Source organism: Cetorhinus maximus, chromosome 20 (assembly GCF_964194155.1).
Source record: "Cetorhinus maximus chromosome 20, sCetMax3.hap1.1, whole genome shotgun sequence".
In the NCBI taxonomy this organism is placed as follows: Eukaryota; Metazoa; Chordata; class Chondrichthyes; order Lamniformes; family Cetorhinidae; genus Cetorhinus; species Cetorhinus maximus.
In genome coordinates this window covers 5,295,390-5,311,348 of record NC_135898.1, presented here as the reverse complement: position 1 = coordinate 5,311,348, position 15,959 = coordinate 5,295,390, and the positions used below count along the sequence as shown (strand labels likewise).

General features: G+C 45.2%; 1 protein-coding gene across 1 annotated transcript in view; it reads right to left on the bottom strand.

Moving 5' to 3' along the window:
- Positions 1–7,850, bottom strand: part of LOC144694801 (annexin A4-like) — a 31,327-nt gene extending 23,477 nt beyond the window's left edge. The window contains exons 1-2 of the mRNA XM_078565403.1: positions 7,740–7,850; positions 1,560–1,647 (exon numbers count right to left, since the gene is read on the bottom strand). Of these exons, the coding sequence (XP_078421529.1) occupies positions 1,560–1,647; positions 7,740–7,748 (97 nt within the window). The 5' untranslated portion in view covers positions 7,749–7,850. The remainder of the gene's footprint in view (positions 1–1,559; positions 1,648–7,739) is intronic.
- Positions 7,851–15,959: the final 8,109 nt, after the last annotated feature.

Below are 15,959 nucleotides of genomic sequence, written 5' to 3'. Positions count from 1 at the left end.
GCTTGCTTTGCCCTCCACTCCTCCCTGAACTCTCGTCGCCATTTACCAGAACACGTCTCTGACAAACGTCAACTCCAACACCAACGCTGCCTGTCTCACGAAGGCAGTGTCTCGGGAGACCGGTGAAGATAGGACAGCGGAACAGACAACCAGACATTAAGCACTTGGATTTGTCGGAGACAACTTCCCACGGCTTCAGGTCAAATCCACAGAAATTACACAGCTACTATTCAAAACTCAATTCCAATTTCAAACTGTAAACTGGCCATGTAGGGGCATCTGTCCTCTTATTTAATACTCACCGTTCTTAAACAGAAAAGGCAAATTTGTGGGTTAGAATTCAGGGCATCTTATTTACAGGCACAAGGTTACCTTCGTGCAGAGAGTGGTGAACCTGTGGAATTCTCTACCACAGAAGCTGTGGAGGCCAAACCACTGAATATATTTAAGAAGGATAGATTTCTAGACTCTAATGGCGCCAAGGGGTTTGGGGAGAGTGCGGGAGTATGGCGTTGAGATAGAGGATCAGCCATGATCATAATGAATGGCGGAGCAGGCTCGAAGGGCCAAATGACCTACTCTTGCTCCCATTGTCTATGTTTCTATGTTTATAGAAGTGAGCCAGTGAGTAACATTGTGCCTTGTTCCAGGTCATTATCAAAGTGAGAACAGCCAGACATGAAAAACTTTGGTCAGTCAAACTTCAGACAGTTCCAGCCATATTCTGCCTTCTCTAATGTTGCCATTTTTTTTAAAATTAAAGTTAGCCCTCTTCCAGCCTCCTTTTGATCCTGATATACATGTGACATTGGCAAGGTCACACTTACTCCCTCTGTCCCAAGATCGCCACTGGATTTCTCTCAGATTGTCCAACAACCTTGCTCAGTTACTTCAGGATTCAACAGAATATCATCAGGGCTGATCTTCACAATGACTGGCTCCATAAACTAGGCTTGGATTCCCTCGAGAATAGAATATTAAAGGGGTATAATTGAAGTGTTTAAGATGGTCAGAGGATTTGGCAGAGAGAAGCTACCCTATTTCCTCTGATTGAAGGGCTGTGGGGATGGTGCCCAGAACAAAGAGAAGACCATAAAATTCCAACCAGGTCATTCAGCGATGATGTCAGGAAGCACTTTTTCCACAGGAAGGGATGTGGAAATCTACAACTCTCTCTCCCGGAAAGCTGTCGAGGCTGGGGGAACAATTAAAAAGCTCAAAATTGAAATTGATGGGCCTGGTGTCGGGTAAGAGTATTAAGCGTTTTGGAACAGACGTGAGTCAATGGAGTTGACAGGCATCAACCATCATCTATTTGAATGGTGAAACCATTTTTTTGGGGGGCGCTGAATGACCTCGTCCTGGTCCGACATACCTGTTGGACAAGCATTTAGGACTAAGCGGTGACGAGAGTGGTGGTGTCATCAGCTATTGGTGTCGAACAATCCAGTGAATGGACAGTGAAGTCGTATTTGATACAAAGGCAGCTGCGGAGCTTCAGAAACACACACTCACGTGCACACTCATTTAAAAACATGAAAAGGACGTGTCCCACGTACCTAGCCCTTTCATCGCCTTTCTCAGTTTGGCAGCATCTTCCTGGGGGTTGAATCCAGAGAATTCTTGGATGGTGCCACGTTGTCCAAGCTGTGAAAAGAAAAATATTCCCATCAACGTTTAAAAACACTTCTTTGTTCTAAGCAAACTGTGACCACTCCTTAACGTACTTGGGTCTCTGTGCTACTCTTGTTCACACCTTGCTAATGGTTACATTTCAAACTTGGGCTTGTTCAATGTCAACAATAAAGCTCAGACTTCCAACAAGTGCTTGTGGGCCAATCTTTTAAAAATAGATCATCAGCTCAAACAACCAAGTTTGGAAAAACCTTTACTGCAACAACAGATTATCCGGCCATTATCAAATTGCTGTTTGTGGGATCTTGCTGTGCCCAATTAGGTGCTGCATTTCCTTCGTTACAACAATGGCTGCCCTTCACAAGTACTTCATTGCCGGTAATGTGCTTTGGGATGTCTAAGGATTGTGAAAGGCGCTATGGAAATGCAGTATTGCCTTGAGAAACTTATTTCTCACACAAATGAACTCAAAAAAAATCTAGCTCTACTTGTCCCACCCCCCCCACCTTAAACCAGCTTACATTTCACCTCTCTTCTATTTTTCCTTAGTTCTGTTGAAGAGTCATACGGACTCGAAACGTTAACTGTGTTCCTCGCCGCAGATGCTGTCAGACCTGCTGAGTTTTTCCAGCTATTTTTATTTTTTTTCAAAAAAAATGGTTTGACAGTTAGCATTCAGGCTGTTCAAGAAACAAAGACATCACTGGCTTTGTTGCCGATAAGTTAAGAAATGACGCAGATACAATTTCACTGAAGGACGTGTTAACCCATCAGGACCAGTGTAGGAACAGGTCAATTACCAGTGATAATGCAACAAAGAACATCTCCCCCAGGCCACAAACAAGACATTTCCGCAGGAGGTGTGATTTCTAAATTAATCTGTGAATAAAAACAATGGGAAGAGCTCTCCAATTAGTGCCACTCATGCTCTGCCTCTGCAAATTGATCTTAAGTACTTGGTCCAACTGCCTTTTTATCAAACAGCGCTGTGGGTGTACCTACACCACATGGACTGCAGCGATTCAAGGCGGCAGCTCATCGCCACCTTCTCAAAGGCACCTAGGGATGGGCAATAAATGCTGGTCTAACCAGCGAAGCCCACATCACGTGAATGAATAAAAAGAATGGTTGAATCTGCTTCCACTGCCCTTTCAGGCAGTGCACTCCAGATCACAACAAATCACTGGCTATAAACAACTCATTCCCCCTTTGACCTTTTTTAGGGATAATTCTAAATCCATGTCCTCTGGTTATTGACCCTCCTGCTAGTGCGAATGGTTTCTCCCTGTCTGCTGCGACCCCATTCTAATTTTGAACACTTCCATTAAGCCTCCCCTTAACTTTCTTTGCTCTTAAAAAAAAAGAGACCAAACCCCAGTTCTCTGGTCTGCCCAGTTAATTGAAAAAAAATCTGCACCCTTCGTCCCATCCCAGAGTCAAGTCGAGACTTGAAGATTTGTAACGGGAGCTTGGTTGGCAGTGCTGGTGACTTCGGGAGGTCCCCAGTCCACACTGCATTCAAGCTGTGCAGTGTTCAAGGCCAACTAGCTTTCTGGACAAGATATGAAGCCAAGATCCCACCCTGACTGTCCCAGGGAAATGCCAACCGTTCTCACAGCAATATCTGAAGAGTAGGGAGTTCCCCTCGGTATCCTGACTGACATTCCTCTAAACCAACGTTCCCAAAAATAGACGGGGTGGCTCGATCATCTGGCTGCCAGGCTGGCTCCCATAACAAATCAAAGAGTGGGTGAGGCTGCGTGAAGCACTTGAAATTTATGTTAGCCTGGTAACAGGAACATATAGGACTTAGGAGCAGGAGTAGGCCATTCAGCCCCTCGAATATGCTCTGCCATTCAATATCATGGCTGATCTGATTGTGGCCTCAAATCCACTTTGCTGACTACCCCCTTCCCCCCCATAACTCTTGACTCCCTCGTCAGCCAAAAATCTGTCTAACTCAGCCTTGAATAAAGTCAAAGACCCAGCCTCCACTGCTCTCTGGGGAAGAGAATTCCTAAACTAACCACCCTCAGGAGAAACAATTTCTCCTCAACTCGGTCTTAAATGGGGGGGTGCCTTATTCTTAAACTGTGTCCTCTAGTTCGAGCCTCCCCAGCAAGTGGGAACATCGCCCCAGTGTCTACCCTGTCAAGTCCCCTCGGGATCTGATATGTTTCAATAAAATCACGCCTCATTCTTCTAAACTCCAACAGGTATCAGCCCAACCTGTCCAACCTTTCTTCATGAAATAAGCCCTTCATCCCAGGGATGAGTAGAGTGAACCTTCCCTGTACTTGGTGATATCAATGCTGAGTGCCATTGCTCAGATCGCAGAGTTCCACCATGAACAGGCTCCTAATTATATCCACATCGATTCCTTGTTTACTACAAGGCTGACATTTCCATCACCTGTAATGCCCTATGAAATTTTATAAAGCACTTCAGCTTGGTTCATCATATCCTAGGGAGGACAAATGAAGGAAAGCCTCATTACTCCACTGATTGATAACTGCATCGCCCTTCATTGTGAAGAAGAAGAATATAATTTCTCCCACGATACTTCAGTGTAATCAAGTTCCTCCAGTCACTGGCCTTAGCCTCAGTTGACAGTCTTTAGTGCTGTGTAATCCTGCTACCCGCCTCCCTGCTTTTGTTCAAACCTCATGCAAACAAGCCTCAGTGAAAGGCTGCAAATTGCAGCTGCCCATCAGCTGAACCAGATTCTCTGTCAGACCATGCAAGCATTATCAAATACTTGGTGTGCGTGGGCTCTCAGTCACAGGAGCACTGCAGCTAGCTCAGTGAGACACCAACTCGCTCAAAGACAATTTGTTCAGGGGAACTGAAATAACAACGCTAAAGGTTATGGTGGGAGGGGTGGTCGGCAGGAATGTGGAGTTGAGGCCACAATCAGATCAGTTATGATCTTATTGAATGGCGGAGCAGGCTCTAAGGGTCAAGTAGCCTACTCCTGCTCCTAATGTGTGCGCTCCTACATGACTTATATTTATAGAGTACCCCTCATGTAGTCAAACATCCCAAATTGGAGAAGCATTCACAAAATTTGATACCAAACAACTAGGACAGATTACCTGGTTGTCATCATATTGTGCTGTGTGTAAATTGGCTGTCATGTTCCTTACACAAAAACAATGTCTACACTTCAAAATTTACTTCATTGATTGCAAAAAAAAAATAAAGTGTTTTTGGATGCCCCGAGGCTACATAAATGCAAGTCATGCCTCTTTCTCTAGCAAAGATCCAGCACTGACATGATGGGCCAAACGGCCTCCTCCCGTGCTGCAAACTCCAATGAGTCTATTCCTTCAGGGGTCAGCCTATTTGCTCAGTGGAAAGGTTGAACAAGAGCCAATCGAAGCTAACTCCATCCATATCATCGGGACCAGCTCAGCAGAGTGCCTCACTCATCAAAGCAAGCTTTCCGACTGCAGGCATGATAGCAGCATCCTGCTCCGAGACACGCTGGCTTCACTGCCAGGAACATTCACCTTCTCATTTCGCTGATAATTTATTCGCGTACGGAAAGAAGAAAAAAAAAGCAACGAAATTAACACTGCTTTGCACTTGGAGAGTACACAAGCATTAAACACGCTGGGGTGCAACCTTCTCATCTCTAATACAGAGGCAGGTACAAACTGTGTGTGACTTAATCATCTAACAAGAATCATATATCAGCCTCCTGAATGGACATGCATCAAACTGCTGTTCTCATACAGAAAAATAAAGTCATTAACTACAAAACACACCACCTCAGTCCTATCCCTCTCCACACACACTTCTCTTCAGTATCAGATACAATGCTGGTAGGACTCTCAATCCTCACCTCCCTTTCCCACGTCAAACTCCCCTTCATCTGGCGAGGACGTCGCTGCCAAGCCGCTGAGAATATAGTCCGCAGCACGATCCAGGCGTACAGCGAACAGCCAGGGCAGAGCACAGGAACAGCTGGTCTGGCAAAGTGAAAAAATGGGCCAGGGGGTTCCCGCTCCTTCAACACCCACCTTCCCCTGCCCCTCAGCGACTGCCTCACTCCCGGAATTGCACGCATGGTCAGTCAGATTTTGGAACGCCCCACAGGGTCAAATAGCAGGCCATGCAAGAGGAAAAGGAGCCACATGAGCAGCCTTCACAAAGCCGGTGCCACACTCCGTGCAGGTGGGAACAGTGAACAGGACAACACTGGGAAAAGCTTGGGCAGTCAGATGTGACTGGAATCACAAAATGACACTCAAATTGCATCCCTATGTCGAGTGAGTCATCCTCCACTTCAATCCAGACCAGATTCACAACAACAGGCACATAAAGCCAACCAATAGAAAATTTCTAGTCCCTAGAAATTTTGCTGGGAACAATGACTGAGGCACAGCTTCCACATTGTACACAAAACCCTCCCCCTGGCAAAGTATTTTGTACATCAGATCTAACACCACACCGAATTTACTCTGCACGGGGGGGGGAAAGTGATGCACATTAGCAATGCACATTGGTCTGAAGTTAGCTGGCTTGCTTCAGAAATTACTGGTCTTTTTTGCCATCTGTGCGGAGTCAGAAATACTCAACACCTGACATCAGTCATCAAGAAAATGCTGGAATCTATTGCTAAGTAAATCTTCTTAATGCATTTAGAAAAATCATAGTATGATCGGACTAAGTTAACGTAGTTTTATGAAAGGGAAGTCATGTCTGGCTAACTTATGAGAGCTTTTTGAAGATGTAACAAGCAGGTAAAGGGGAACCAGTAGATGTGGTATACTTGAATTTCCAAAAGGCATGAGAAAGTGCCTCACAAAAAAGTTAATACGCAAGGCAGTTGATATATTCACATGGATGGAGGGTTGGTCAACAGACAGGAAACAAAGAGTAGGGATAAATGGGCATTTTCAAGCAGGCAGGCAGTGACTTCTCAAGGGCTACAAGGATCAGTGCAGGGGCCACAGCTATTTGCAATCTTTATGAATACTCAGTCTCTTCATATGAGTCAATGTATCCAAGTTTCCAGATGATACAAAGCTGGTTGGGAATGTATGCTATGAGAAAGGCACAAAGAGGCTGCCGAGGGATATAGACAGGTTAGTTGATTGGGCGACAAGATGGACTATGATGTGCAGAGTAGATTTATTTTTTAAAAGGCTGTGAAACTTGTAAATGTTGCTGTTCAGAGAGACTTGATTGTAACTCTTTCGAGTTATCAACAGATCGCATGTAACTCTTTCGAGTACATTCACAGTTCTTGGTTTCCGGGAGTGGGACACGAACCCACAACCTTCTGATTCAAAGGCGAGGGTGCTATGAACTGAGCCACAGCTGACACCTCGAGACTTGATTGTACTGGTACAAGGAACACAGGTAGTTAGTGTGCAGGTCCAACAAGCAATTAAAAAGGCAAATGGTACGTTGATCCTTATTGCAAGGGGATTGGAGTACAAGAGTAAATATGTCTTACTACGATTGTACAAGGGTTTAGTGAGACCACACACACACAGTAGTGTGCAGCTTTGGCCTACGTATTTAACGAAGGATATACTTGCATTGGACACAGTAGTGAAGGTTCACTCAATTGGTCCCTGGGATGAGGGGGTTGTCCCATGAGGAGAAGCTGAGTAAATTGGGCCTATTCTCCCTGGAGTTTAGAAGAGCGAGAGGCGATCTCACTGAAATAGCGAAGATTTTTAAAAAAAAACGTGAAATCCTTAAAGGGTTTATCACTACAATAATCCGCTCCAAAAGAGTGGTTAAACTTTAATTTGCCACATACAAGCTTCAGTACTCCACTCAGTGTACGTCATCTAGGACATTGATCTGAAACATTCACAAGTGGGCTTCATCAGTAAAGTCAACAGGAACTGTATCACAGGAGCTGCTCACCAACTGGTAACTATGTTTGAACAATGGATCTTTTTACTCAAAACATTTTACAAAATGTGTCCAACAAGTGATTACAGTTTAACTGGGAAGGAATCAAGTCAATGAAACTTTTGACATTCCTATTGATCTCAGTCAATTCCATTAAATCTCATCTCCAATTCAGAAGCAGGCAGGGGACCTGGAGAGTTGGAGGGGTCAAGCATCAGAGTACTTACGGCTGCCATGGTAACTGAACGACTAGAATCTTGTCCTCGGTGAATATCTACCTGGATTGGGGGTGGGGAGAAAAAAATAAGAGAGATATAACAACAAAAGCTGGTCAAGTTTATTACACAGAGCCCGAGAATATTAATAGGAACAACGGCTGACTTCATAAATGTGGAAGAGTGTGAAGTTATTGCTGAGGCTGATTTCAGGTGATAATACAGGATTATTATCACGCTCTCAAAGACCATGACAACCTCATAAATGATGCACAGCAAGAGCACAAATTGACTTTGTCACACTTTTTCGGATGAGATGCTAAACCAAGGCTCCGTCCACTTTCCCAGGTCGCTGTAAAAGATCCCACGGCAATTCTCCGTGGTGTCCCGATCAATATTTATTCTGTAAACTACGTCACAAAAAAAAAAATCCGGTCACTACCACATTGGTCTTCGTGGGAGCTTGCTGTGCGTCAAATGGGTGCTGCACTTCCTCCTTTTCTGCACTTCAGAAGCACTTCATGGGCTTTATTGTGCTTTAGGAACATAAGATATGGGAGCAGGAGTGGGCCATTCAGCCCCTCGAGCCTGCTCTGCCATTCAATAAGATATTAACTCATCTGATCATGGCCTCAACTCCACTTGCCTGCCTGCCCCCACCCATAATCCGACTCCCTCGTCAACCAGGGGAATCAAGACATCCCTGGTTATGAAGTGCACGACATAAATATTTTTAACCACAAGTTGCTGTACCCACCTGTGGTTTCCCCACGAGCATTCCAGATCTCACTGTCCTGCCTTGTGCAATGCTTATCCTTTATCATGGTTACCCTAGCCAGTGACTGGCTCTACCAGGACAGCAGGCTACCAATACCCACCCAAATCACCCCCAGAAAATATTTCAATGTGTGTCAGTCACCTCAACCAATTGAGGCCCAACAGAAACAGCACAATTTAAGGGTTGGTTGGCCTGCAATATCTCACATGCATTACTCTGGGGGTGGTCATATAATGACATTAGTACTGGGCAGATCAGTGCAACTTGCTGCTCAAGAACATTTCTCCTTCTCTGGTTCTGTAATGAACTTGATGTACCAGACGGGTTTCTTGCTTGAAACAGATAACTTTATTACAGAGAGCTCTTTTAGAATCTACAGGCTTGAACTAGGTCCAAGACTAGAAAGCTCCACCCCCAAGAGTGACCACGTTTGAGGCTCATTCATCAGTCCAATCACTTAACCCCTAAAAACAGTAGGAAACTACAGGTTCATATGCCAATCATCTTAAATCTGGGTCAACAGGTTAGTTACCCTCTGACCAGGGGAAACCGTTTCTCATTTGCTCAGCCAAACCCTTCATGTTGAACACTAGTAATTATGGTTTTATTTAGTGTATAATATACCTTTAAGGATAATGCTTGGTAAGGAAGATCACATGATCTTTCATGCCCAATAGGAGAGTAGCGCAGGCTGCCTCAGTAGTTAGTTGTGTAGAGATAGAGTTGGAGTTGGAGTTGAAAGCACACGTGTAGTTGCTGCTGAGTACCTTGTAAATAAACGTAAAGTTTCCACCTAAGGAGGGTCTGTGGGTCAATCTATCAATAGTACCAACTCGGCCACCACACACAACAAACACCTACTGAAGCTTCCCTTCAATCCTGGGCTATCTGTATCACTCCACTGTTCAGCCAGTCCATACTTGGAGATTCTACCTCAGGTTCTCAGGGAAATTAGGAATGGGCAATACATGGCAGAATCACACCCTGCCCAGAACAATTCTTCTTTAAAAAAATAAAATGTGCTTCAGGGACAGGTTTCTTGTACAACACCCAACATTGCCATGCTAAAAGCATGGTTCTTGCAGTTGCTGCAAAGCTTGTATCCATGGTGATGCCCCTGCAGCATCCCCCACCATCACCCCCACCCAAACCCCCACATGGGAATCCCACCCTCAGTGAAATTCTTCAAACACTTTTACAGCCAATGGAGTATAGTAAAGGAGGAAGCACAGCACCCATTTTACACACAGCAAGCTCCCACTAAACAGCAATGTGGTCGTGACCAGATCATCTGTTATTACTGATGTGAGCTGCAGAATAAAATGTTGACTGGGACACCGCAGAGAACCTGCCATGGGACCTTTGACACTCATCTAGGGCCTTGGTTTCACGTCTCTGAAAGACAGCGATGGGATCAAATTGTGCTCTTTCTGTGCAGCATTGAGGTTGTCATAGTCTTTGGTGCTGGGGGATGATTATATCCTGTACTGTCACCGGAAGTCGGCATCCTTGGCAATAACTTCAAAACTCTCCCACATTTCCAAAGTCAGCAGAGACCAGCAGGTGACATCCTTTAAATCTCCCATCAACAAGTGAAGCAATTTTGAAAACTTAACAGCTGGTCACAGAAAGGAAGAATTTATATTCATAAAGCACCCTGCGCAACATCCCACCTCACACCCAAATTAAAGACAAGCACGGTCACTGTTACCAGGAGAGAAAGGCGACACTAATGTTTGCAGAGCAAGCTCCCACAAAACAACGATGAGATGTATGACCAAAGCAGATCATTTATTTTTTGAAAATAAAGGTTGGTGGAGGGGTAACTATCGATGAGGCAACCAGGAAAACTCCCCAGATCTTATTTTGATGGGACCTTTTAACATCCACTTGAGGGGTGAGAAGAGACCTTTCTTAAGCATCTATCTAAAAGACAGCACCTCTGACAGTGCGAGCACTGGGAGCATCAGCCTGGACTTTGTTCGAGTGGTTGGAGGCAGACTTAATCCCACAACCTTCAGAGGAGGAGTGAGAGAGTGTCCCCCCCTGAGCTAGAGCTGGCCGATGGGCTGGATTTAGAGAATGCCCAAAATCTACTGTACTGTGGGCGGCTGCCATTTTGTCCTCTGCGGTCCCAATGCAGGTGGTGATCCTGAGTCCAGGCCTGGGGATGTTATTGCCAAAGTTCTGCTGCAGTCCGGACAACAGCGACATCTTGGAAGATCCAGACCAGTCTTAAACAAGCAAATTTTACCTTGGCAGTCCCTTCACCTGCGCAAGACCCGTACCAGAGGAGCTGAAGCACCTTAAAACAGTGCTGCCAAAAGGGAGAGGCAGTCATCTCTCCTGGTTCAGTGTACAAGTCAACAGTGAGCTCATGAGTTCCCTCACCTCTCGTCCGCCTGCAGCCACTCCGAGAGGCACAAAGGTCAAAGCAAAGTCAGGGGTCAAATCTTAAAAATAAAAAAGCTTGGTATGTGCCGTCTAAGTACATTAGAGTCCACAACAAGAATGAGCCAAACCATTCCCACACAACATGGATCTCAGTAAGACAACAGAGCTCAGTAAAGCAGGTTGGGAATGTACCTGCACCCAACACCAGATCAAGCTTGCCACATAGTTGTCAGCAATCTCAACCTGTTACACACCAGAAGAATTCACCCAAATACAAAGCACGTAAGGAGGCCATTCAGCCCATCCCATCCACGCCAGTCTTTCCTCTTAGTGGTCACTTGACAGCGACACTGGACTTCAGTTAAGACCGAGTTGGCTAGCTCAGAACGTTAAGAGGTGCAGGCCACAATCACCAGCAAAACTCCAGCTACCAGCTACACGAGTAAGCTAATCCCCACTTGATAGCATCTGTGGTCCAACAGTTTCTCTCAGTTCATTTCTTCTTGACCCCAGGAACAAAAATGACCAGTGTTGCTACTCCTGGTCATTACCATGTGATTGCTGCTCAAATGTATGCGTGTGCGTGTGTGTGGTCAGGACAGGGTCCAATGTGGTTAGACCTCGGTTTCTCTCCCTCCCTCCCCACCCATCCACCAATGCCTCGCCATGTTGTTGACTCACCTGAAAGAACTCATTAAATTGGCTGCCACGTTTCCCGACAGTGACGGGATTTCGAGAAGTACTGCATTGACTGGAAAGAGCTTTGCCAGGTCCTAAGGATGGGCAAGGCGATATATAAATGCAACAACTTTTTTTTCACTGAATAAATCTCAGCTTGCGGGGGTGTTGCATACTGCGGAGTACAAGACTGGTCTTGTTAAAAATAAGAGGGAAATAAAAATGAACCAAAGGTCCATGAGACCAATACAGGTCCTGTTTCATACTTCAACCAAAACTGAACATTTGTGTGACACCACAAGGAACTCAGTCAGATCTTTTTTCCCAATTCACATCACTGAACCACAACTTCCCGATTCACTGTATTGAATCGGTGTCACTCTACACTCACCTCGACCTGACCTTCTCCATGAAAATAACCTAAACTTCTTTTTGTTCTGGGCTATGTATTGCCTTGAATTTCCAATGCTTCATTATCGCTTAGAGTGTTCTAGGGTCACGTGTAGACCAGACCAGATAAGGACAGCATGTCTCCATCCTTAACGGACATTAGTCAACCAGATGGGTTTTTACAACAGTTTTACAGTCACCATTACTGAGGCTAGCTTTTTTAAAATTCCTATGCTGAATTTTGAACTCACCTATGAATCATTAATCCAGGCCTCTGAGTTAGTTGAAACGCAGAGAGACAGACCAAGCACAAGTGAGCGAGTCTGGTGATGCCTGCTACAGTTGAACTGCCCCCCTCTTCTTGTACAGTACTGCATGATACGCTGCCCAAGGAAATGGCTTTTGAGCAAGTTAAAAATCAGGCTCCAAATCACCACCCTTTCTGAGGGGAACATACACATCTTCATTTCCAGACAACTGGGGATCAAGTCCTGTGTCTGCTCACCTGTGTCCACTCTGTCAGTCTCAGGACCTTTTCAATCCAACAATTCTCTGGGATATCTGCACTCCTCCAATTCTGGCCTTTTGTGCATTTTGTGCTTCCCCAGTGGTGGCTGTGCCTTCAATTATCAAGGACCCAAGTTCTGCAATTCCCTCCCTAAACCTCTCGATCTCGCTTTCCTCCCTTTAAGACACTGCTACCATCTAGAAGGAAAAGGGGAGCAGACACATGGGAACACCATGGCCTGGAAGTTCCCCTCCAAGCCACTCACCACGCTGACTTGGAAATATATTGCCATTCCTTCACTGTCGCTGGGTCAAAATCCTGGAATCCCTCCCTAACAGCACTGTGGGTGTACCTACACCATATGGACTGCAGCGGCTCAAGAAGGCAGCTCACCACCACCTTCTCAAGGGCAATTAGGGATGGGCAATAAACACTGGCCCAGCCAGACACATCCTCTACCAAGAATTTTTAAAAAGCTTGTTAAAAGGTAAACCCCTTGCCTAAGCTTTTGGCCACCTGACCTGATGTGTATTGATGTAATACTGTTTAATAATGCTCCTGTGAAATAGCTTGGGACGTGTCAATACATGAAAAGGTGCTATATAAAAAGGTAAGTTTTTGTTATTGTTAGGCAGAGTGAAGGACCCCTGTGAAACTGTCCCTGAGCAAGGATCAGAGACATTCAGGGTGGAAAAGCTAAAGGGCAGAATGAGAGTTGGGGGGTTGGGGGAGGGGGAATTAAAGCATAGCTGGATGCTTGGTACACTTAATGATGGGTTTGAGATAATTGAACACAGACAAAGCCACAAGAGCGTCTTGTGTAGCAATCTCAAGCGCGAGAATACATTCCTGAACAGATTGTCACGGCTTCAATTGTTTGGATAACAGAAGTCAAGGGTTTGCCTACTGCAATTCAGTTCACCTCTCTCGTCGCTGCTGTCTATCCCTGCTAAATCACTGATACAGTTAGACTCCAGGTTTCGCCTTAGCATCAGGCAGTTCCTGTCAAACTCGCAACATAAATCCAGAGTCAAGCCAGACTCAAATCTGAAGCAAAAAAGGATCTTGGATAGAGTCAGGCACTCTTTTCAGCGTGATGTTGTGCGTAGAATCAGTGAGCTGATTGTGTTTGAGGCCGGCTGGGGAGGGAGAGCTCTTGGATTTCCTCCAAACTTGAACAACAAGAATAACTTTCAATTATTTTAGTGCCTTGAATGGAATGGAATAAAACATCCCAAATCACAGTTTGAGACGGAGCCACATAAGGAAATATTAGGACAGATGAGTTCAAGTCCCATGTCGGGACTGTACAGGCACTGAAAGAACGGTCACAACAATACAATGGGCTGATCATGAGTCCAGGAATCCTTTCACTACCTCCCCCAAAAGGGGGAAAAAAAAACAAACTAACATTGTGTTTGTAAATGTATGCTGAAAAAGAGCTTGGTCAAAGAGGCAGAATTTAGGAAGTGTCTTAACAGAGGAAAGTGAGGTAGAGAGGCAGAGAGGCTTAGGGAGGAAATTCCAGAGCTCGGGATTCAGGCAGCTGAAGGCACAGCCACCAATGATGGGGTGATTAAAATCAGGAATGTACAAGAGGAGAATTGAAAGGGTTCAGAAACCTGAGGGTTGTGGGGCTGCAGGAGATGACCGAGGTAGGGATAGGCGAGACCACAGAGGGATTTGAAAAAGAGGATGAGAATTTTTTAAAAATCAAGGTATTGCTTGACTGGGAACAAATATAGGTCAGCGAGCACAAGATTTGGTGCGCATTAGGGCATGAGGAGAGTTTGGATGACCTCAATATGAGAACAGGCCAAAATGGAGAAATACAAGGCCATTCTGCCCCACCACTCAATAAGGCCATGGCTAATCTGTGCCTTAAATCCACTTTCTTGCCTGTTAGATCAATAATGTGTCTATGATTCTACCTCTTTGACTAAGCTTTTGGTCATCAGCCCTTTTAAGTATACCTTCGCACACACACACATCTGGGCTGTTTATTATCCCGTTGTATATGTCATGAACATGTCTTCCATGGCCAAAATACCCATGAGAGAGCCTCCACTGCTCTCTGGGGAAAGAGAATTCCAAAGATTTGTAACCCTCTGAGAGAAGAAATTCCTCCTCATCTGCATCTTAACTTGGGGACTCCTTATTCTCAAACTGTGCCCACTAGTTTTAGATCTTCCCCTGGCCAATCTTTGAGTATCTACCCCGTCAAGCCCGCTCAGCATCTTGTATGTTTCAATATGTGGGAGACCCACCAGGGAAAGGGTTGGAACGGTCAAAGGGACAAGCGAGGGTTTCAGCAGCAGATGAACCGAGACAGGGTGGAATCAGGCGATGGTACAGGAGGTGCAAATAGGAAGTCGGGATGATGACACAAGTATATGGTCAGACGTTCATCTCAGGATGAAATATGACAGCAAGGTTGTGAACAGCTTGGTTCAGCCTGAAGACAGTTGGCAGTGAGATGTACAGAACTGGTGACTGGAGAATGGAGTCTGGAGCAGGGACCCAAAACATGGCTTTGATCTTCTAAAAAATCATCTCCAAACAATGTGTTAAAAAAAAGCTTAGATTTTATATAGCACCTTTTAAGCACTAACAGTTCTCAATGTGCTTCACAGGTGCTCTACTAAATGAAACTTGAAACTGAACTATGCTCACAGGTTTTGGACAGGTGACCAAAAGCTTAGTCAAAACTGTGGTTTTAAGGAGCGTCCTGAATGAGGAGAGAGGGAGAGCAAGTTAGGGAGGGAATTATAAAGCTTGGGGCTGAGCTGACTGTTGCCCAGGCAACTTAGAATTAAAAATACTAGGGGGTAAAAAGCACCCCCCTCAACACTTTTTGCACTCAGTAAACAGTTACATTACCAACTGCCGGGAGACAGGTACACACACATACCCACACCCAGGCACAATTCTCTCTCCAAGGGGAGAACCTACAACTGCAGCCTAGCAATGCAAACAGGTGCACATCCTGCTGAAACCCTGTGTAAATTCCTTCCCCACAATGTGCAGCCTCAACATGAAGAGAGCAGTCATTCATTTATAGAGTGATCAATGATTGCAATGACACAGAGACGAGGCAACATTCAGATGGCGTTTGGCCTCTATGGAGGCTCTTTAAGGTGATGAACTCAGTATCACACAGAAGCTTTTGTCCTTTTCTTTTCTGCACACCCCATGATCTGACTGAGGAATGTAATTGGCACCAATTGAATCCTCGAGCCTGACAACAGTCAGCTGCAAAGGACACAGATTTTGTTTCAAGGCAATGCATTGTCTCAAAGATCAACTGGTGCTGCACAGTCCCAAAATTGTAGATGCTCGTCTGCAGAACAGACAATTAGCTTTGGAAGACACTTCTGTCCAAAGAAGACAAGGTTCTTTCTGATGTCGCCTCAGCATCTCCCAGTCCAATTGACTGAAGTGCATATGAGACCTTCAGATCGAAGATATCTTCCTTAGTGAGCTG